The sequence below is a fragment of the Dendropsophus ebraccatus genome, chromosome 10, assembly GCF_027789765.1.
Source record: "Dendropsophus ebraccatus isolate aDenEbr1 chromosome 10, aDenEbr1.pat, whole genome shotgun sequence".
In the NCBI taxonomy this organism is placed as follows: domain Eukaryota; kingdom Metazoa; phylum Chordata; class Amphibia; order Anura; family Hylidae; genus Dendropsophus; species Dendropsophus ebraccatus.
The window spans coordinates 91,590,807-91,615,293 of NC_091463.1; the positions used below are offsets into that span (position 1 = coordinate 91,590,807).

At 44.4% G+C, this 24,487-nt stretch overlaps 1 protein-coding gene across 2 annotated transcripts in view; it reads right to left on the minus strand.

The window, feature by feature from the left end:
- Positions 1-2,476: 2,476 nt before the first annotated feature.
- LOC138766411 (complement factor B-like) overlaps positions 2,477-24,487 on the minus strand; it is a 54,645-nt gene continuing 32,634 nt past the window's right edge. Inside the window, exons 8-18 of one of the 2 annotated variants that reach the window (XM_069943998.1) lie at positions 24,106-24,237; positions 22,855-22,950; positions 21,175-21,312; positions 17,268-17,377; positions 11,557-11,674; positions 11,316-11,460; positions 8,459-8,538; positions 7,924-8,027; positions 5,463-5,595; positions 4,593-4,642; positions 2,477-3,146 (exon numbers count right to left, since the gene is read on the minus strand). In XM_069943998.1, the coding sequence (XP_069800099.1) occupies positions 2,991-3,146; positions 4,593-4,642; positions 5,463-5,595; positions 7,924-8,027; positions 8,459-8,538; positions 11,316-11,460; positions 11,557-11,674; positions 17,268-17,377; positions 21,175-21,312; positions 22,855-22,950; positions 24,106-24,237 (1,262 nt within the window). In that variant the 3' untranslated portion in view covers positions 2,477-2,990. Of the gene's footprint in view, positions 3,147-4,592; positions 4,643-5,462; positions 5,596-7,779; positions 8,028-8,458; positions 8,539-11,315; positions 11,461-11,556; positions 11,675-17,267; positions 17,378-21,174; positions 21,313-22,854; positions 22,951-24,105; positions 24,238-24,487 lie in introns of those variants that run through there. The other variant, XM_069943996.1, reaches the window with a different exon arrangement.

The following is a 24,487-nucleotide window of genomic DNA, read 5'->3' on the forward strand; positions in this document are numbered from 1 at the left end:
CATGCTCCGTTCCCTTGGCCTTAAGGACTCTGTTCTTTCATGGTTTTCTTCCTACCTCTCTGACCGCTCTTTCAGCGTATCCTTCTCGGGCTCTACTTCTTCTCCCTTTTCTCTTACTGTTTGAGTTACCCAGGGATCGGTCCTGGGTCCCCTCCTCTTCTCCCTCTATATAGCTCCTATCTGACTGTTAGCAGGTTTGGCCTTCAATACCATCTTTATGCTGGTGACACCCAACTATATACCTCTTCCTGTGACATCACCCCTGCATTCCTGCAAAATACCAATGACTGTCTATCCGCTCTCTCTAACACTATGACCTCTCTATTTCTCAAACTCAACCTTTCTATAACTGAACTTCTCATATTCCCTCCCTCTAACTAACCCAAACCCGACATCACACTCTCAGTCTGTGGTACTGGCATCACTCCTGTGCAAAAAGCTCCACGTCTGGGGATTACGCTAGACTCTGATCTATCTTTTACTCCCTATATTCAAGCTCTCGCACGCTCCTGTCGCCTACATCTAAAAAACATCTCCAGAATCCGCCTATTTCTCACCATTGACACAGCTCAGACTCTGACTGTCGCCCTGATCCATTCTTGTCTTGACTATTTAACTCCCTACTAATCGGTCTTCTCTTCTCTAAACTCTCCCCTCTTCAGTACATTCTGAATGCGGCAGCCAGGCTCATCTTCCTCTAAAGCTGTTACACTGATCCAACTGATCAAACTCCTCACCCTCAACCATAAAGCTCTCCACAACTCTGCCCTCCATAAATCTCCTCCTTCATGCCCATCTATCATTCTACCCATGCTATGTGTTCTGCTAATGATCTGACCCTAACATCTTCGATAATCAGAACCTCACACTCCCGTCTCCAAGATTTCTCTCGTGCTGCACCCGTTCTTTGGAACGCCCTACCCAAAGACCTCAGACTCATACCTAATACTCACAGTTTCAAGCGTGCCCTGAAGACTCATCTCTTCAGGCTGGCTTATAACATTCCCTAAACGTGTTCCCCCTTCTGTTGTCCCCTCACTCTATCTCTGATGGTTCCATGCACTTTATACATTTTACCTGTAATCAGACATTGGCGTGTAACTGGCTCATGCTGTTCTTTCCGACTATGTACAATGGCTGGACCATGGACAAATAAAGCACTTGGTATCGCCGCTTGTGGAATCGCTTAAAAAATTATGGCATTCCTGATCTCACACGGTAAATGGGGTAAGCGCAAAAATCCTGAAGTGCAAAAGTGCAATCTCTTACAGCCCCATAGATCAAAAAATAACCACATTATAAGGATGGTAATAGAGCAATTTTTAAAAAAAATGACACTTTTTTTTAAGATTTAAATTTTTTAAGAGCAGTCAGGTAAAATAAAACTTATACAAGTTGCATATCGTTCAAATTGTAGTAACTTGAGAAACATAGATACCATGTCAGTTTTACCATAGGGCAAACAGCATGCGCACGAAACCCTCCAAAAATGAAAAAAAAAATATTTTGTTTCACAGTGCAAATTATTTTTTCCCGGTTTTGCAGTATATTTTATTACAAATTAAGTCTGTCATTGCAAAGTGCAATTGGTGTTGCAAAAAATAAGGAATCATGTGGGTCTGTAGGTAAAAAAACACAAGGAAGCAAAAGTGCAAAAAGGAAAATTGGCTGAGGAGAGAAGGAGTTAAAGGGAATGTGTCATCAGTAAACGACTTATTGTTTGAATTACGTTTTTATGTTAAACATATTTTTAAAGAACATTTGGTGATGTTTTTCTCATTTTCCTTTATCTATATTATACATTAATCCTGTGATCTTGCAGTTTTCAATTGTACCACTAGGGGCTAAAACCAAGATGAGACTTCCTGTTGTGTCTGTAGCCAGGGCCGTATTTACCATTAGGCACCCGTGGTCCGGTGCCTAGGGCAGCACCTTGCAGGGGGGCAGCACCAGGGAGCAGGGGGACAGAAAAAAACATTTTTTTTGTTTTTATTTTTTTAGTTTCCCTCCTCCCGTTCAGACTTGCCAGTATATCTGGTGTCTTTTCCAGGGGGGTGGGGGGTATGGTGGTATTGGTCAGGTCTGGTATCGCCAATAGGTGCGTGTAGATGGGGCGTCTTCAGGTTTAGTGCCTAGGGCAGCAGCAGTTGTTAATACAGCCCTGTCTGTAGCGATAAGAAGAGGCTGCTGTAAAGTGATCTTTGCAGCATTGCAGCGTCATGTGACACCAGTAGATAGTGGACACAATAGCAGCTCCCTGTGAAATGACATCTTCAAAGGTCTCAGAGCACGCCCAGTAATGTTTCCCATTGGCTCAATGGGATAGAGTCTGTCTATTGGCATCTATGTCCATGGGTCTTGCTGTAAAGCATGTCACTAATTGCTGTTAAAACAGCTTAGGCAATATGATAGCCCCCATAAAAATGTAAAAAAATAATAAATTACTGTCAGAAAATAGAAACAGATTAGAATAAAAGAAGTTTTAGCATTTAACTTTAATCACATTAATCACAACTGATGCTGTTACTAGTGTATGTTACTCTAAATCAACAGTGATCTGGCACTATTATATGGAAATCTTGTCTGGCTAAGACATGTTTTTTGAGTACTAGGATCCCACAGTTTTTTGACTAAGGCAAGCTCAAGTGTTTAGGACTACCTAATTGATAAGGTACTCTATATTATAGAGTAATACCCACAGCAAGGGTCCTGTGGTTTGAAACATCATAACTTCGTTGATTTATATTATTTATATAGCACTGTGTAGACAGATTTTTTTATTTTTTTATTTTTAGTGAACAACCCCTTTAAGGAATGTTTATATAATTCCAGTAGTACATGTATTGTATCTGTGATCCTATATTGCTCTGTGTATCGCTGGGGATGTTTTATTGCTGTAACTTCCTAAAAACTCTTTTTCCTGCGTGTCCAACCAAAGTCCGATGGATCAGCCCCAATCATTGTTCGCCTGATTTCATCGCCTGGAAGCTTTAGGCCATGAATTCCAGCTCTGGCATCTCCTCCTTTAGCCAATCCCCCATTTGAAACAGATCGGTATGGAAGTCATAAGAAAGTTCTGGTACGCTCAAACGTTTTCCAGTTTTTTTGTCACAACTGTTGATTGTCCCCCAACTAATAACGCCCACCTAAATGGTAAAGGAGAAGTGGTGTCAGTACAAACCTTACAGACACCAACAAAGGATACAAGTAGGGACTATTATAACATGGACAAATTGATGTTCATTTAGTGTACAGTGCTATGTGATAGTAAGAATGCTTTCAGAAATAGATATGTTAATAGTTTGAAATGTTTAACAATTAAAGGGGTTGTTTTACCAGGACCCCTAACGAACACTTACCCCCCTGGCTCCCACCCTGCCACCATATTCCAATGCCTCGGGGTTAGCCATTCAGTGGCTGTAGCGGTGTCCCACTGCCACTGAATGCAGTGAATGCTAAAAGCCAGGGAGATACGTGTACGTGTGTTACTATTTTGCACCTACCACCTCTCCTGGCATTCAAAAAAAAAGGGGTCCTGGCTGGACAACTCCTTTAACAGAGTAGGATCAAATTTATATTTTGGGGGTCACTAATGGCCTTCAAAACAGAATAATTTCTTTCAGGTATCTCGCATAAAGTCAAGGATTTTATAGGATTATAGTCAGGTGTATGATTAACCAATTATACCAAAAAAAGTGGTTATGAACATTTGTAGATCGAGGCTGTGTTCACACATAGCACACATCACACATAGCACTTAGCTTTAATTCTCTGTATTTTGCTACAATTCCATCAAAAATAGCGCTAATTAAGGCTATGTGTGAATATTGTCCCAGACTATGTTCACACATAGTATTTAAATGAAACCTTTCACCCTGGCCCTCTGGACAGAGCCCGTCTGACCCCACGGTAGAGCCCTGGATACTTACCCCATCATGCAAGTCCTGCTCCAGAAGCCAGTCCTGCCGCGGAGAAATCGCCGCCCAACGATCACTGGAGCAGTGACTTCCTATGGACGTCAGACTCATCTCTTGTCATCTACAAATCGCATGCGCAGACCGTGCAGTATGGAGTGGGACTTGCAGGATGGGCCCTACCCGGGGGGTCAGGAAGGCTCTGCCCCGGGTGCCGGGGTGAAAGGATTCCTTTAATGTGGGTTTAATTAGTGCTATTTTGACATGAATTCGCAATTTCACCGTAAACTTGCGATATTTTTGCGGCCATTTTGTTGGAATTGCTGCAAAAATATCAATATTTTATCTTGAATTGTGCAATTGTGTCAATGCTGATGAACGTCCTATGCATGCTTCCTTCTCTTTAATAAGTGTCTCCATAGATGGGGGGTTTCCTGTTTACTTCCCCTTGTAGAAGAGCATGGAGGCTAGTGAACCTTGCCCTGTTGGTTGGCATATACTGCCTGTAAGGAGGGAGAATACATCTGACCTGACTGCAGGGGGCTTCCCCATGTATGCAGGAACCTTTGGTTTTTAACAAGAAACCAACTACATTGTATTGTAGCACTGTGACCCAACATAAATCAAATCCAGAGGAAAAAAACACAAGCATGAACTACAAGATGAGATGTCACCCACCTGGATGAAGCGTTGTTTGTACTTCACAATAAGAGGACCCCCAGAGTCACCTGTAGTAGGAGAAATGAAGACTAAATTTCAGAGCAGGTCACACTAGGCCCGTCCCAATACTTCTAGGTTAACAATCCAAGATTCAATCAAGATATGTGCAGACTGACCTGTTCCATAGACAGCCATTGATTCCAATGGAGTGTCCAGCAGGGGCGCACTATATGTAGAAGTCAATGGTACTCATTGAGTTCTATATATAGTGCGCCCCCGCTGGACACTCCATTGGAATTACACCCTGATTCGTGACGTCACGAAATTTCTGAGAATTTGAAGTCTCCATGATCTACTAAATTAAGGGAAATAGCAGTATATGTGCATTTCCCATAATTAATGTACATTACGAATTTGTCTAACTTTCCATAACTAATAACATTAGTTCAGGGCGGCTACTGACGACAGATGTCAGCTGCTCAAAGCAGCCAGCAGCCGCCAGGTAGGAAGTGTTCAGCTACCAAGCATGGTGCATAGATCCTTAACACTATCATAACATAATAGTACACCATGAGGCATAAATGGTGAATCTAGAATCCTCCCACAATGGTGCTATAGGCAGTTGCCTACTCTGCCTACCTCTCAACCCTGCCCTGCTGCTATTTAACAAAATTGATTTCCAGTGGGGATTGTTACTCTCATACTCCTCTGTCCTTAGGTCTGCAGCTCTGTAGGGACTTTGAAACACCACTCCAGCAGCACTAGGGCACTATGCAGGGTGTTTGAGTAATGCACATTGTGACCGGCAACTACACACATGGGCCACTGATGGCTATTGGCAATGAACATATGATGTTAAATACAGTTCACTTATGACCAATGAGTTACCTTTGCAGGTTTGTGGATCCACCTTAGGTTGTGTTCCTCCCGTACATAGGAAATTATCAGTTACTAGATCTTTAATGTCCAAAATGTGCTTGAAGTTTTTGTACTTTTTAGTATCTTCTAGACAGCTACGCCTCTGTGGAGGAGAAAGGAAGTTGTCAATGCAGCAAGGTAATGCTTGGTGGTACTAAGGGCCCTATTTTCCCAACAATTATTGGCCGCTCTTGGCCGATAATCGTTCTGTGTCATAGGTCATGTTAAAAGGCAACCATCAGCCAATATGCACTATGTCAGCTGATTGTTGTCTTAAAACATGACCTAACATGATCAAAACATGAACAATAGCGATTATTTGCTGGCTGTCGCCGCGAGTAATAGGGGTGATGGCAGCAGACCGCCGCTATCTTCTATGGGCCACCCGGACGGAACAAGGATCGCCTGGGCAGCCCCTCCCGCTCCTTCACCCTCAACGTCTGTGCGTGTTATAGCACAGACAGCGAGCAGGGATCGAGGATCGATCGCTGATCCGACAGGTCGGCACTTCCTTGCTCCTTAATATTGGGCAGTCTTATAGGACCATAAGAGACAAGGCTGGACTGGGACTAAAAAGCAGCCCTGGCCCACAAAGCCCACCAGTCCACATACAAATCTCCCCCTGACCGTTGCATTAAAGAAGCAGTTCACCAAAAAATGTTTTTGGCCCCCCTGGTAGCCGCTGACATGTATACTCAAGGAAGATGATCGATGTCCCGCGGCGCAGCTCCATTCCTGTCGCGCGGTGCCGTTCAAATCAGGCGCACGCTCATTTCCGCCGGCGCTGTGATTCCTCTTCTCTCCCTTGTAATTTGAATGCTGGAAGTCACGCGCTTCCATAGAGAATGCATGGAAGCGGGCGACTTCCGGGCCTATAATGACAGCTCAGAGAAGAGGAATCACAGCGCCGGCGGAAGTGAGCCCGCACCGGATTTGAATGGCACCGCGGGATGAGAACGGAGCTGCGCCGTGGGACATCGATTATCTTCCGTGAGTATACATGCCAGTGGCTACCAGGGGGGCCAAAAAATTTTTGGGGTGAACTGCTTCTTTAACTGAGCCAAGTGGAAAATTTTTCAGATACGATCAGATACCAGGTCTACACAGATGCTTGAAGAGTATTATCACTCTGAAGACTGTGGAAGACTATAAAGCAATGATCAGACACATTTATAGGTAGAATACAGAACAATAGATGATCTGTCTGCTCTCATTCATAATAATTAAGGTAAAATATTTTTACCTGTAAACTATTAAGTTGGTTCTTTAGGAAAAGCAGTGCTCCAAGTTACTGTTCTGTACTGTGCTCTTCCTCTGTTATTCCTTCTGGAAATCTATGTATATATTGATGACTGGGTGTTTCTCTCGTCCCTACACACTGACCCTGTCCAATCGTCAGTGACACTATCAGACTATGTTGGGTAATAGGAGCCTCAGGCCTATACAACTGGATGGAGTAGACTTGAGGTTTTCCAAGGTAGCCGTGTGCGATCAATAAGATACTTCAGCTTGAGCTCTTTGTCTTGGGCCAGATGTCAGGAGAGCAGCCAGTGACTTCATCAGCCAGGGAATCGCAGGTGACATCTTCTCTGATAAGATATTTTCTCCTATCCCAGAAATAACCCTAAATAATGACCCCAGACTCCCCCAATAGTGCCACCATTAGTGTCCCCACATGATACTTTTGTTTCCCCTCCTCATTGTGAATACCCTCCACCCCCAGCAGTATGCAGTTGTCTACTTACCTCCCTTGGCTTCTACACTATGGCTCCCCTCTGGCTGTAGGATGCTTCCATTGCAGGAAGTGTGTGATGACGTTACCTGCTTGTGCCGGGACACAGCGTTCTTTAGTACTACCACTCACTTCTAGGCCGCGGGCATAAGACTGCCTAGACAGACTAGAATATTATAATACGGGTGGTTCTGGCAGTTCTCTGCGGCCCACAGCTCCCAGGGGGCCCTGTATTCCCTTGGAGGGGTTTCAGGGAATATGGGCAGTTCAGGCCATGGGCCCCTTAAGAGCTGTGAGCCCTAGAAGGCCGCCCAAAAAGCCTAGATTGCAATCTGTCCCTGCCTGGATTGCCAGAAGAACCCATCATTAATGTTTGTGGGCCTTTAAGATACACACAAGCAGATGAAGCATAAAGGCTGCGTCTCTGAACCACACTGCCTATAGCGGAATTAGAGAGATAACAACGTGTCGAGAGAGGAGCTGCTGGGAAGTGGGTGACAGGAGAGGTTTTTTTTTTTTTAATCTGGACGACCTACAAGGAATGGACAGTCTAGGCCTATACATACCTGTTTACTGAACCAAATCTGGAAACCCCATGTAGATGTTGATATGCTTAGTTTTTATATGGACACTAAAATGCAGTAATATTATTATGCTCGGTGGAAATCTGACTAATAAGCATTTCATTCCTTCTCTTACCTTCCCCCCTCTCCTTATATGCACGTGCTTCCACCGCAAGTCGTCAGTGTTTTCCTCTGCAACAAACATGGCCTTATCCCATTCTGATGGGAGTAGTGTTTTTTCTAGAAAACATAAGACGTTATGGGTTCATCTTTTCTGCATGTTAAATTATCACCACCGCTATTCTGTCATCTGTTTCATCCCAGCTCTGATGCGTCCGTACATTTCATTACTGTAGCAGGGTCATGTGGCCTCTGAGCAGTCGCCATCGTTATTTCCAAACGGCTTTCTTTATACTTATCCCCCTCTCGAAGTCCCGTTCCCGGACCGCGTCCCGCCGCCGAGAAATCCCCGTCGGAAGCCGTGCGCGCATTTACCAGAGATGAATCTGACGCCCATAGAGAATGACTGGAACAGTCACCATGAGATCACATGACCCAAGTAAAGGAAAAGATTCCAGATATATTCAGATATAAAAGAACTGAATGCTGTAACTAGCTGGATTATCTATAGTGGTATACAAGTCAGCAAAATCCTTCCCTCCGACACTCACCATGGTCGCTGCAGGTCACAGCTTTTCCTCTTTGCTTTAAAGCCCAGGAGGTGCCAGATGTACAGGGAAGACAGATAGGCCTGCAGGAGGAGAAGGCTAGGTTATTTCTGCTATCAAAATACAGTGATACCTTGGTTTAAGAGTAACTTGGATTGAGAGCGTTTTGCAAGAAGAGCTCATAGATTTTCAAAATTGTAACTTGGTCTAAAAGCATTGCTTTGGTTTAAGAGCTCCTTGTGCTGGGTGGGAGTGGGGGAGGGGCAGGGTCTGCATAGGGTGGTCTACAGCACTGTACTCTGACCAAGGAAGTCTCCCTCACCTTCCAAATCATAGCAGATCCACTCTGTACTTTTTGTGGTCTTATTGAGGTCAAAGTAGTATTTAAAGATGACCACTAGATGTCGCTATATTATATGTTTAAGTGTGGAAGCTGTACACCTAAAGTGTCTCAAAGGGTTATTGTGTTTTTTCGCACGAGAATCTGCTAGCCAGTATGATCCATGTTTTCTTCTGTCCTATCACCTCTTCTCTTCCAGCTCTTCTGTTACACTCTTTCCACCCAACCACAGCGCACCTTACACGCTGGATTGGAAGTTAGTCCCTTGGGTAAAGGAGGAGTGTTAGTCAGGATTCTGTGGAGGAAGGACGCAGACCAGATAGCTCTCCACAGTGGTTCTACTTGGGCCCTGGCCCTCTGCCAGCCCCCCCCCCCCCCCCGTAAACAGTAGTGTAGTCTTAGCCAGTGCCCCACATGGGTAGGATGCAGGACAGTGCTCCGCTCCAAACTTCTCACTTAGCACCCGTACACAGCACTATGCAGTGCTTAAGATTTTTAGGAGAGGACCAGCCTACAGACCAGCCTACAGATCATCTCAACCCACGACGTGGATTAGGAGTTACAACTGTGCAGAACAGTATCCACTACAAGAGCCAAAAACTAGGAACTGATCCTGGTGGAGCAAAGTTACTAGAAAGTCTATGAACCCCATCTCTTAGCGCGAGTGTCAGCAGGAAACCCTCAGCACTCTGCTCAGCCCAGATAACTAGGTCTGGGGCCTGTGTCACCTATTAGTACGGTTCAGACAACGCTAGTGGGCATAAGGTGGTGTGAAGACTATAAGGAAGTCAATACACAGGCACAGGTTTTCTCATTCTACTTCTTCTGAAACTATTCTTCTCTAACATCCCGGCAGAGCACATTATTACTTGGGTTGAGATTCTACTCTCCACTACGCTACCTCTCTACTCTACAACTCTACCAACTCTACTACATCCTATTCAACACTTATCACGCAGATCTGGTGGTTCTCTCTTATTTATTGGAACTTTATTTAAGTGTACCTCTCATCTGTATCACCTGTTGCACTCTTGCAAATAGTAAACCAAGTCAACGTCATATAAGGAGTCTGTGATTATTCACTACCACCTGCACAGCATATACACCGCAACCTTGGGACTTGAGTCATGGATCCCCTGGACCGTCACCAGCAATGGCGTTAACCGCACCAGGGAGCGGAGTCTAAGGGGCCGCTGGTTTTCACTAGAGCCCGCCGCAAGGCGGGATGGACTTGCTGCGGCAAGCGACCCCCAGGTCGCTACCCCTGGCTTGGCTTGCTAGTAACGGCGGACAGTAGTAGGCAGGCAGGAGGCAGGTGAACGGTCACAGCAGTAGGCAGGCAGGAGGCAGATAGTGGTCACAGGTGGAACCGCAGGTGGCAGGGGCAATGGGTAGGAACCACGGACAGGAACAACGGACAGGGGCAGCGGGCAGGAACAACGGGGAGCTGGGCCAAAACGCTATGGGAAGCATGTAGAGGCTCCAACACGAGGGACAGGGCATGCTGGGATTTATAGGGAGTGATTATGTGCACACACCAATTAGGGGTGGACTGGATCTTCAAATCTGTGACAACGGGCGCGTGCATGCCCTAAGAGGCGGGGACGCGCGCGCCGGTCGTGACAGACGGAGACAGGAGCGGGGCGAGGTGAGACACCCCCGGGGGCCGAAACAGCAGCAGCGCCGCTCGGAGCACGGGATGCCGCCGCAGCCCTGACACGTGTCCTACTATTCGGGAGGGTCACTACACCGCTCTGGCCACCTGTGATAACAACCTCAGTGACTACACTATCCCAAGGGACCCGGTAGCAGCCCGACAGGATACCACAGGGGAAAATGGCTTACACCTTGAGGCTATGTTCACACTGCGTATATGTCCGGCCGCATATTTTCGCGGCCGGACATATACGCTGTAAACTCCGGCCAGGGATTTACGCTACTTGCGGCTGGCTACGTACGGAGCGCGAACTTACGCCCCAAGTCTACTTACGCTTCCCGAGCGCCCTACGTAGTGCCCTATAACAGTATTATCACAGTGCCCCTATAACAATGCCAGTCCCTGTGCCCTATAACAGTATTATCACAGTGCCCCTAAATACAATGGCAGTCCCTGTGCCCTATAACAGTATAATCACAGTGCCCCTATAACAATGGCAGTCCCTGTGCCCTATAACAGTATTATCACAGTGCCCCTATAACAATGGCAGTCCCTGTGCCCTATAACAGTATTATCACAGTGCCCCTATAACAATGACAGTCCCTGTGCCCTATAACAGTATTATCACAGTGCCCCTATAACAATGCCAGTCCCTGTGCCCTATAACAGTATTATCACAGTGCCCCTATAACAATGCCAGTCCCTGTGCCCTATAACAGTATTATCACAGTGCCCCTAAATACAATGGTAGTCCCTGTGCCCTATAACAGTATTAGTCCCAGTGCCCCATGTTTTGGTGATTGTGTCAACATAGCTGGAAACCTAGCTTTAACCAAGTGCAATAACTAATTTTACTTATTTACCTGATTTTTCTAGAAAACTCAATCTTTTTATTCAGTAGAACGAGAGCCAAGTCATAATCGAAGGATCTATTCACATTTTTGTTCTGTTTGCCAGCTGGGTTGTACTTGGGATGGCGGTAGAACTGCTCCGCTTTGAAATGGTCACCTACAAGAGATGTAAGTGACATATATGTAGCCCTGTGCACCTCACATTCTCCCACTAGAGAAAACGCTGGAGGTTGTACCTGATAGGAGCACTTACCTCCAATTTTGATATTGATGTTATGGAGCTCATCTTCTGGATGGAAGCAGTGAGCGGCGGTCAAGACAAAATCGCTGCTCACAACGGATCCTTTACATTTCTCTTCAGTTTTTTTCCGCTTAAAAAAAAAAATTACAAAAAAAAAGGATCATTGATACCAATTCCTTTAATTATATAATAATAAATGGAAGCTGATGCTGGCTCTAGAACATAGTGGATTTGATCTACCAAAACTGTCTCCTTCTTAGACAGGGTCCTATTAATGGCCGAACTATGATCGGCAGAACAGGCCGGGGTTGTCCTGTAACGGGCTCAATGATCAGCGAACAAGCAATCCAATAAATGTTCATCCTCTATCTCACTATCTTGTCACAATGTTATTGGGCTAATGTAACATTGCAAGAACGTAATGTATACAGAGCGGGAGCCGGGCGGCAGCTGAAGGGGTTAAGCGGCCGGCAGAACTACATACACGCAGCAGTCGTTCAGACCGCTGTGTGTACATAGTAAAAGTGATCTGCGATCACGCTGCGAGTCGGTAAGTGTGAAGCTACCCTTAATTTTTCTATAAAATATGCTGCAAAACCAGAAAAAAATTATATGTTCAGTGAAATTTGAAAAAAAGGTGCAATTCCTTTTATTTCGAGGGGTTTCGTATTTACGCCGTTCGCCCTATGGTAAAACTGACATGTTATCTATAGTGATGAGCGAATAGTGAAATATTCGAATATTCGAACGAATATTTGATCTCATTAATGTCTATAGGAACAAGTATTCGTTTATTGAAAAACATCTATTCAACCACTTGGAGGTCACCAAGTCCACAATGACACCTCAGGAAATGATGCCAACACCACTGGAGTGCAACTGGGACAGCAGGGGAAGCATCTGACACCCTAAAATCGCAGGTAATAAAGTCACAAGTTGATGTTATACAGGTGAATTACCTGGTTATTAAAGGGTGTATGAATATTTTATAGGTACATCTAGACGGCTGTATTATGTAGCACGTAGCACTTGGGTGCCTTATAGTAGCAAAGCGGCCTGCTTGTACCACCCTGTGTATTTATGTATGACGTAGCAGCACGTAGCACTGGATGAACACACGTACTACTCTGTTTTTTCAGATCTAGCAGTCTAGTACGTATCACCAGCACAAAGCACTTGGTGAGCAGAGTGCTTGCACTACCCTTTGTATTTATGTATGACGTAGCAGCACGTAGCACTGGATGAACACACATACTACTCTGTTTTTTTCAGATCTAGCAGTCTAGTACGTATCACCAGCACAAAGCACTTGGTGAGCAGAGTGCTTGCACTACCCTTTGTATTTATGTATGACGTAGCAGCACGTAGCACTGGATGAACACACATATATATGTTATTGGGTCATGTGACTATGCCATCCAATCATTGTTATTCCCGTTTCTTGTGATGCTATGTACACCAAGGGGCTGTGGCAGCCTCCCTGCATGTTGATTGGCTAAAAAACAGGGAAGAAGGGGGATTTGAATGCTCATCGAATAATTATCGAATATTCGGCGAACTATTCGACAACATTCGATACGATCAAATACCTTACTATCCAATCGAATAGTATTCGCTCATCACTAGTTATCTATGTTTCTCAAGTCAGTACGATTACAACGATACTTAACTTGTATAACTTTTATATTATTATAACCTTTTAAAAGAAACTAAATGTTTAAAATCGCTCTATTCCCATCCTTATAACACTTTTATTGTTTGGTCTATGGGACTGCGTGAGGTGTCATTTTTTGCGCCACAATCTGTTCCTTCTTTTGGTACCTTGTTTGTGTATATGCAACTTTTTGATCACTTTTTATAAAAAAATTTCTGGATTTAATGTAAACAAAAATGTGCAATTTTGCACTTTGGCGGGTTTTTGCGCTAACGCCGTTTAATAAATTGGGCGATTATGCACACGGCTATACCAATTATGTTTATTTATTCATTTTCATTTATAAAATGGGAAAAGGGGAGTGATTCAAACTTTTATTAGGGGAGGGGATTTTTTATTAATAAAAACACTTTATTTTTTTTCACTCACAGTAATTAGAAGCCCCCTGGGGGACTTCTATATACACAGCACTGATCCCCCTGGGGGACTTTTTATATACACAGCACTGATCCCCCTGGGGGACTTCTATATACACAGCACTGATCCCCTATATACACAGCACTGAACCCCCTGGGGGACTTCTATATACACAGCACTGATCCCCCTGGGGGACTTCTATATAAACAGCACTGATCCCCCTGGGGGACTTCTATATACACAGCACTGATCCCCCTGGGGGACTTCTATATACACAGCACTGATCCCCCTGGGGGCTTCTATATACACAGCACTGATCCCCCTGGGGGACTTCTATATACACAGCACTGATCCCCTGGGGGACTTCTATATACACAGCACTGATCCCCCTGGGGGACTCCTATATACACAGCACTGATTCCCCTGGGGGACTTCTATATACACAGCACTGATCCCCCTGGGGGACTCCTATATACACAGCACTGATCTCCCTGGGGGACTTCTACATACACAGCACTGATCCCCCTGGGGGACTCCTATATACAAAGCACTGATCCCCCTGCGGGACTCCTATATACACAGCACTGATCCCCGCCGGGGACTTCTATATACACAGCACTGATCCCCCATTGAGATCAATGCTGTGTATATAATAGAGCAATGATCCATCAGATTGGTGCTCTATTATAATGGTCTGCTGCAGACCACATACATGGATTGCCAAGCCGGGATCAGTGTCATTCCGACGCTGAGCCCCAGACGGCTCATTACAACGGACCACTGTAAAATATCAGGAAATTATGACTTGTTGCATCAGACACAACCCTGTCTGTTCTATAGGGAGGGGAGGGGGAGGAGGGAGTTAGACAGCAGAGAGCAGAGAACAAAGGATTACACAAACATGGAGCTGGGTGACAGCTGTAATCAGAGGTCAGAGAGGTCAGTGCTGACTGTCAGAAGAGATAGCCGGGTCATGTAGTTGTAAATTAACTTTGTTGTCCTGTTTTGATGTCTCATTTCCCTCTCTCCATAGGAGAACAATGAAGACAGGGGGGAGAGCTTCAAACTTTTTCATGATGAAAATAAATTTTTCGGCTAATAAATCCAATGACAAAGTTTCTTAAAATCGCCTGTACTATTGATTCCTGTAAAAAAAAATTTAATAACAGTTACACTTTAACCCTTTAACCCCTAGACGACCCAGGACGTACAGTTACGTCATGGAAGTCTGTCACCAGACGACCCTGGACGTAACTGTACTTCCTGGGTGTTTCTCCCGGTATGAAGCGCGCTCAGGAGCGGAGCGCGCTTCATAGCAGGTGGGGGCCGGCTGCAATCAGCAGCCGACACCTCACCATTCATGACACGCTGCAGCGATCGTGCGGTGCAGCTGCGGCATTTAAGTGTAAGTGACAGGGGGAGTCCCCTGTCACTTACCGATCGGGACCCCCGCAGTGTGACTGCGAGGGTCACGATCGTTGAAACGGACCGCCGGAGGTCTCTCACCTTCCTCCGTGCGGTCCGATCGGCGATCTGCTACACTGAGCCTGCACAGGCAGGCTCAATGAGCAGAGCGCCGATAACACTGATCAATGCTATGCCTATGGCATAGCAATGGTCATTGTAGAAATCAAACTAGTGTATGTAAAAGTCCCCCAAAGGGACTTAAAATGTGTAAAAAAAAAATGTTAAAAACACCAACACACAACCCCAAAACCCCTCCCCCAATAAAAGCTTAAATCACCCCCCCATCCCATTATATAAATAAAACATATAAAAATAAATAAATAAACATATAATATACCGTAGCGTGCGTAATTGTCCGATCTATTAAAATATAACAAGCGTCATTGTGAACGGCGAACGGCGTACACGGAAAAAGGGAAAAAAGTGCACGGATTACCGATTTTATGTTACATTATATATAAAAAAAATTAATAAAAAGTGATCAAAAAGTCTGATCTTCACAAATATGGTATTAATATAAAACTAGAGATCATGGCGGAAAAAATGACACCCCATACAGCCCCATAGGTGAAAAAATAAAACCGTTATAAGCGTCACAATAGGCCCATTTTATTAATAATTAATTTGCATTAAGTACACTGCGAAACCAGAAAAAAATTCAAAGTGTGGTGAAATTGAAAAAAAAAAACGCATTTCTTTTATTTGGGGGGTATTTGTTTTTACGCCTTTCGCCCTGGGGTAAAACTGACTTGTTATGCATGTTCCTTTAGTCGTTACGATTAAAACCATATATAACATGTATAACTTATATTGTATCTGACGGCCTGTAAAAAATTCAAACCATTGTTAACAAAAATACGTTCCTTAAAATCGCTCCATTCCCAGGCTTATAGCGCTTTTATCCTTTGGTCTATGGGGCTGTGTCAGGTGTCATTTTTTGCGCCATGATGTGTTCTTTCTATCGGTACCTTGCTTGGGCATATACGACTTTTTGATCGCTTTTTATTACATTTTTTCTGGATTTGATGCGACCAAAAATGCGCAATTTTGCACTTTTTTTTAGCGCTTACGCCGTTTACTGTGCGAGATCAGTAATGTGATTAATTAATAGTTCGGGCGATTACGCAGGCGGCGATAGCAAACATGTTTATTTATTTATTTATTTACTTTTATTTATAACCTGGGAAAAGGGGGGTGATTCAGACTTTTATTAGGGGAGGGGATTTTTTACTATTAACAACACTTTTTTTTTTTTTTTACACATATACTAGAAGCCCCCCTGGGGTTAGGGTTGTTCGCCCTGGGGTTAGGGTTATTCCCCCTGGGGGACTTCTAGTATATACACTTTGATCTCTCATTGAGATCTTTGCTGTATAGTTATACAGCAAAGATCAATGAGATCGGCACTCGTTTGCTTTCGGCTGCAGCCAATAACAAACGAGTGCCGAGCCGGGGTCGGCGCCATCTTGGGGCGGACCCTGGCCGGCTGCAGACACGGAGATCGCTCCCGGAGGAGCGATCCACCCCACTAGACGCCAGGGAACGGCTGCCTCCGGTAATCCGAGGCAGCTGTCAACTTCGACAGCTGCCTCCGAATACTGGATTAGCGGGCACGGCGATCACGGGCTACATGCAGCACCCGGGATCGCAGCGGTTCACCTCCTGGGGACATATGACGTAGCGGTACGTCATATGTCCTTAAGAGGTTAAGTCCCCCTAAAAACCTTTCATTAGATTGTTAATACTGATTTATGCAATTCTATAGATCAGTGAGATCTGTGCTCTGCTAACAAATGCTGAGCTAGACTCTATTAGCAGAGACACAATGGCAGTATGGGAAGGTAAGTATGAACCTCCGGCTTGTTAAGTGACCCATTGGCAGGGGTGCTGATCAGGCACCTGTCATTCGGCTGATTCAATGCTGTGATCTCGTTACATCGCAGGGGGTTTTCCAATTAAATCTTGCTAGCCAGGGGGCACAGAGGTTGGACCCCAGCAATCTCTTACGGTGCCGAGGAATCAAACCGCCCAATTTACATATTTAGTTTGGTAAAAATACCACAAAACGAAGCAACAGAGAAAGATAAAAAGAGCAGCACTGCAATCTGCATCTCTCCCCCTACAGGTACATAACAGCAGGTTTGTATGTTTCCCCTTTAAGGGTTGGTTGGTGATGGCCACTTACAGTGATGGTAATTTTAGCAATCCAAGGAAACACTTCATGCTTATTTCCATCATTACCTAGGCTCTCTGGCTCTCTGGCAAGGCCACACATCTGGATTGTTTGTGAGTCCTCTAAAGGTAAAATGTAAGAGGAAGCAAACGTGTTAACATATATAACCTATGTATAGAAAACTGGCTGAAAGTTGGTGGAGACCCAAAAGCAAAAACTTTGTCAGAGTGCAGTGTCCTACTGGGATCCCTGTGTGGGGCCTGTGGTTGGATGTAGTCTGCTAACAGCCTTGTCATCTATATGTTTGTGTTATCTCTATTGTTTTATATTTGTGTTGTATACTGTATGTGCTTTAGTAACTGCATTGTTTCAGGCACGACTAAGGGACCTATTACATGGAGCAATAATCTGCCGAATCAGTCCGATCGGCTGATCGTGTCTTTTGGTCCTGAGCTTAAATCATTGGCTGCCGACCATCCATTGCAATGTGTAATAGCGATATGCGGCCGACAGCTGATGACTATGTAAAAAAAATAATAAGGTATATGCGTTACCTCTCCATGCTCCCTGATGTCAGCCGCCAGTTAACTTCCGAACCGGTCTCTGAAGTGACAGTCTGCTCAGCCAATCACTGGCCGGGATGGGACTGCGGTGGCCAGTGATTGGCTGAGCCGCCTGTCACTTCAGAGACCGGTTCGGAGGTTTAACCAGCGGCTGCGGGGAGAAGCCGGGAAGACACCGGGGAGCGTGCTAAGGTAATGTATATACCCTATTATTACACTTTAAGGCTATGTTCACACTACGTATATGTCCGGCCGCATATTTTCGCGGCCGGATATATACGTGTTAAACTCCGGCCGAAGATTTACGTAAGTTGCAGCCGGCTACGTACGGTCCGTGAACTTACGCCCATAGTCTACTTACGCTTCCCGAGCAACCTACGTAGCGATCTGACAGCGGTCTTTTACTTGGAAATCTTCGGCTAGCCCCGGACACCCCACAGAACCTTTTGGATCGGCAAAGAAAAGTGCAAAAATGAAGAAGTCACCACTACGTACGGGACCGCATGTTACGCTACGGGCGTAAGTTACGGCATTTTCATCCTCAAACAATGGTCTGGTTCATTTTTTACGGCGCTGCATATGATCCTGGCGTAAGTTCTTACGTAGTGTGAACTGTGCAACCGTAGATCGTATACTTTCCATTATACTCAAACTACGTAAATCTCCGGCCGCTTATTCACGGAACGCGCTATGTCCGGAAAGTTACGTAGAGTGAACATAGCCTAATTAGGGTAACTTCACCTGTACCGTATCGCTGCGTTTTTATCGCTGCGTTTTTGGTGCGATTTTTACATGTGAGTTTTGATTTTCACATGAAAATCAAAACTCGCATGTAAAAATCACACCAAAAACACAGCGATAAAAACGCAGCGTTAAATAGGCAGCGATACGGTACGTGTAAAGGCACCCTTAGGGTGTCTTTACACACATTGGATCTGCAGCGTATTCGCAGCGAAATCCGCTGCGAATCCAGTGTCAGTGCATCCCTATGAGAATACATACTCGCAGGGCCGGCTCCAGGTTTTTGTGGGCCCTTGGGCGACAGAGCCTCGGCGGGACCCTTTGAGGAGCAAATCATGGAGAGACAGGCGAGGAAAGATTTGCAGCAAAAGAAACATGCGGCTGCTGCATATCTTTCTCCTCCTGTATCTCCTGATCTCTGTGGGTGTCAGGACTCTGGAGGAGTCAGACCCAGTCACAGGATTTTATATATATATATATATATATATATATATATATATATATATATATATATATATATATAATATATGAACATGTTAAGCAGTGATATACAGTATATATATATATATATATACAGTATATATATATATATATATATATATATATACTGTATATATATATATATATATATATACACACACACACACACACACACACACACACTGTATATCACTGCAGGACCTGAATATAGAACTAAAGGTCTTACCATGTTCATATGAGAGAGAGAGAGAGAGAGAGAGAGAGAGAGGGAGAGAGATAGGTAGATAGATGATAGATAGATAGATAGATAGATAGGAGATAGATAGATAGGAGATAGATAGATAGGAGATAGATAGATAGATAGATAGATAGATAGATAGATAGATAGATAGATAGATAGATAGATAGGAGATAGATAGATAGATAGATAGATAGATAGATAGATAGATAGGAGATAGATAGATAGATAGATAGATAGATAGATAGATAGATAGATAGATAGATAGATAGATAGGAGATAGATAGATAGATAGATAGATAGATAGATAGATAGATAGATAGATAGCAGATAGATAGATAGAATATAGATAGATAGAATATAGATGGATAGATAGATAGATAGATAGATAGATAGATAGATAGATAGATAGATAGATAGGAGATAGATAGATAGATAGATAGATAGATAGCAGATAGATAGATAGATAGATAGCAGATAGATAGATAGAATATAGATAGATAGAATATAGATAGATAGAATATAGATGGATAGATAGATAGATAGATAGATAGATAGATAGATAGATAGATAGATAGATAGATAGGAGATAGATAGATAGATAGATAGCAGATAGATAGATAGAATATAGATAGATAGAATATAGATGGATAGATAGATAGATAGATAGATAGATAGAAGATAGATAGGAGATAGATAGATAGATGATAGATAGATACAGCAGGACCTCTATACACAAAACAACTAGAAGCTCCAGCACATACAGTAGACTATTAGTTAGCAGAGCCTACCATGCTGCCCTTTATCAGGTCAGGTGTCCAATCACATGACCCGTGACATCATCAAAGGTCCTTCACACTCAAAGGTCCTCTTTCCTACTCTGCTGTAGGGAAGATTTGTGAAGGAACACAGGTGCCTGGGGACCCCAGTATGTATCGGCGGACCCCTAACTGTCACATGTGGCCTCTAGGAGCCCAGTCCCCTTTGTTACTACACTTTTTTTTTTTTACTAACAAAAAAATGTAGTAACAGACGGGACTGGGCCCCTAGAGGAGCTGTGGGCCCCGGCATTTGCCCTAGTTAGCCGGGTGCTGACGCCGGCCCTGCATACTCGTAGCGGGATTGATCACCACCTCCCCACTCCGGCTTGCTTCGGGGGTTCCCGGCGTCTGCTGGTCCCGCTTAGCCAATCAGTTCGTATCCCCGCCGCAGCCACTGATTGGCTGAGTGGGATGTCCTGCCGAGAGCCCCCCGGAGCAAGCCGGAGCAGGTAGGAGGTGATGTTTGCTCCGGCCGCCGGGGGGTTAATCCCGCTGCGAGTATGTATTCTCATAGGGATGCACTGACACTGGATCCACAGCGGATTCGTTGTGTGTGAAGGCACCCTTACAGCAAGGGCATTTTACATGACTAATCGGGCCCTAAGATCTGAAGGGAACAACTTTATTAGTCTAGTGTACAATGTTTAGGGGAGCACTGGCCTCACGGCCACTTGGTTGGTACCAGCTCCTGCCATGACCATGGTGCAGGGCACCACCACACAACCTGGTCCTATATCAGAGAAAGGACAAGAAAAGAGGAAAACTTAAAGCCTCATAAGTTTCACAAGGGCCCCAAGTTGGCCTCTAATCCTATCAGAGTCCCTGTAGAGGCCCAGACTGTGATCAGCATGGGAAATATACGCCTCCCGCAGGCCTCCCTCCTTGTTACACCATCTGCTCTCCCTCTTGGCTGTGTCAGTGTCCCCATCCCACCATGACAGATACAGTGGTGCAGTGGTGAAGACTACAGACGTATTCCCACCCTGAGGACCGTTCTCCTGCAGCGTCACACAGGTCGGCACAATGATGTCATAGCATTACAACAATAGGGAAGGAAGAGGCATACATGTTCTTACCCAACATTTTATAAAAGGCCTCCTTCATATCATTTATATTTCCCATTTTGAAGGTATGCGTCTCCCCAGCTTTCTTGGATGCAATATCATTGATTTCGATATCGCTTACATCATTACCCAGGCCAAACACATAGATATCTGGATACAGGAGAAAACGGATTTATATGAGATAACAGATTACAAAATGTTGAGACTAAAAATTATATCACATATATTTTAATCATATCGGCATGTACAAGTCAAATCTGCCAGTCTTGGAGGGACTGTGTATGGTGGCTTCCTGACTCTCCTCTGATGGTAGATGTTGGGGGAGAGCAGTGGCGTAGCTACCATAGAGGCAGGGTAGGCAGCTGCTATGGGGCCCATAGGGGAGGGGGGCCAGGGGATGCACATGAAAGATAAGAGCCTCCTGTGTCCTTCTGCTTAACCCCTTATGTACTGCAGTGTGTAAGTGACCTAGTGTTCACTTACATGCTGCAACACAAAAGAGGGTTAATAAACTCAAGACATGGAGATCTCTGCTTCACTGCTCTGATAACCCCTGACCTCTTCTCCTGAGCTCCTTCAGAGGTCAGGGGTTATCAATGCACGCAGAGATCTCCTTGTCTTCCTTTTTAACCCTTTTTTGTGTTGCAGCATGTAAGTAAACATTGAGTCACTTACATACTGCAATACATGAGGGGTTAAGCAGAAGGTAGTCGGTTCTTGCACCTATGTATTTAACCATAAAGGCCCTTATAATTAAATGCAGTGGACTGATAGAGCAAGCAGCCATTGGCTTTATGCTCTACCAGTCACTTTTGTAGCTGCAGCCAGGATTCTGCCTCTGGCCACATGAGATTTTATTTTTTAGCCACATATATATTATAGAGTGTAGGGGAGGGGGGCCCCATACAGTTTTTTGCTACGGGGCCCCATGAATCCTAGCTACACCCCTGTGGGAGAGTAAGATCAAACTTGTTGACTTTCAGCTGCACTGTCCATTTGTTCTTGAGAAAATAAGCTGCCACCTGAGAAGTCTGGCAGTGGCTTCCCCTCCTCTCCAGTCAGAGCATGGACATGCGTGTATGGGGTACTGGGAGAGATTGCTGTCGGCTGAATGAGTGTCTGACGTGCATAAGACAGCTGAGACCCACTGTGATCAATAACTTTTGACATATCTGATGAGTTATTACAAATGAAAGTTATTATTTAAAGGGGCTGTTCATACAAAAAAAATTCTAATCAACTGGTGCAAGAGATTTGTAATTTACTTTTATTAAAAAAAAATCTCCAGTCTTCCAGTGCTTATTATTTTCTATGGGAGCTTCCTGTTGCTCTGGACAGAGGTGGCAGCAGAGAGCACTGTGTCAGACTGGAGAGAATACACCACTTCCTGCAAGACAGCAGCTAATAAGTACCGGAAGACTGGAGATTTTTTTTTTTTTAATGGAAGTATATAACAAATTTCTGGCACCAGTTGATTTGAAAAAATAAATAAATTATGAACCATGCCTTTAAATTTAAAATTTTATCTGTAAAATGATTATTATTATAATATATGCAGGTCTATGTGTAACAAGACTTGTTCCTACCTATGAGATCATTGAGACAGAAGTACATGTAACACTATGGGAACCAGCCCCGTCTAGAAGCACCTTCCATTACAGGTTGGTTATCAAGTATCTACATATGGCTTACCTAGAAAATCTTCCCGTTTATTGACCTTTGTGATGTTCAGGAGTTCTCGGATCCTCTTTACCTCCCCAGTCGGGTCTCCACCCATATTAAACTTTCCTAAGGGAGGTGAAGGACAATTGTTGTGAGGAGGAGATAAAGTATTGGCCATGATGGTCAGGATAAAGCACTGGCAAAGTGTTGGACATCTCCAAATGGCATGGTCTTCTTCTGGATCCCTAAGGCCTACTATACTACTAGAGTCTGGACCCACCATAGGATCTTAAAAAGGCAGTTCACTTTTTTTTTTTTCAAATCCGGTGCGCGCTCACTTCCGCCGGCTGCTGTGAGTCCTCTCCTCTGAGCTGTCATTATAGCCGGAAGTCACTCGCTTCCATGCATTATCTATGGAAGCGCGTGACTTCCGGCGTTCAAATTACAAGGCAGAGAAGAGGAGTCACAGCGCCGGCGGAAGTGAGCACGCGCCGGATTTGAACTGCACCGCGGGACGGGACCGGAGCTACGCTGCGGGACATCCATCATCTTGCGTGAGTATACATGCCAGAGCCTACCGGGTTGGGGGGACCAGAAAAAAAAATAAGTGAACTTCTTCTTTAAGAGGCCCTATCAGACTGAATGATTATCGGCCTCACTTGGCCGATTACCGATCGCTCCGGCAACGATCAGCCGACATGCACAATGATGACTGATTGTGGTGATCAGCGATGGGCTGCAGTGCATCTCTCCGTATAATAAGAGCCTTAGCAGCAGACTACTGTTGACTTCAATGGCCAACTAGAACAATCTAAGGATCGTTGGGGCGGTAAAATCTTGCTCTGTGTAAAAGAGGCTTTACACTCTGGGAGACCAGTCCGACTCTGGCAGAAATTTTTTAGAAAAGACAAAAGAACTCTATTATTCTGGCCATTAGAGATGAGCGAACCTGGAGCATGCTGGAGTCCTTCCGAACCCGATCGTTCGGCATTTGGTTAGCGGTGGCTGCTGAAGTTGGATAAAGCCCTAAGGCTATGTGGAAAACATGGATATAGTCATTGGCTGTATCCATGTTTTCCAGACAACCTTAGAGCTTCATCCAACTTCAGCAGCCCCAGCTAATCAAATACCGAACGATCGGGTTCGGATGTACTCAAGCATGCTCGAGGTTCACTCATCTCTAGTGGTCATGAATTCTAGGGTAAAAGAAGTGTGGCTGAGAAGGTACAAGGATGAAGCACTGGCAAAGATCTGAAGGATCAGTTGTGGCCTGATACTTGCCATCGGTCATCAGCAGGATAACATTTTTTGTTAGCAGAAACTTTGTAGCGTTTCTCACATGTTCCAGAGACATCATGTTATGAACAGCACGCAGAGCAGCCCAAGTATTCGTTCCTTGTTTATCTGCATGTTCTGAAAAAAAAAAAAAAGATTACACATTAGGTTGTTCAATTCTTAAAGAAATTTGAATTTTTGAATTTTTATTTTTTCCTCTTTTCCTTTTAAGTGTCATAATTCCTTTTTTCTCCAATATACAAAGTCATATTGCTTGTTTTTTGTGGGACCAGGTTTACTTTATAAAAACACCCTTCATTTTACTGCGAAACATGAAAACAATTCTTTGTGAGGTGAAACTAGTTTGTTACTTTGAGGGGTTTTGTTA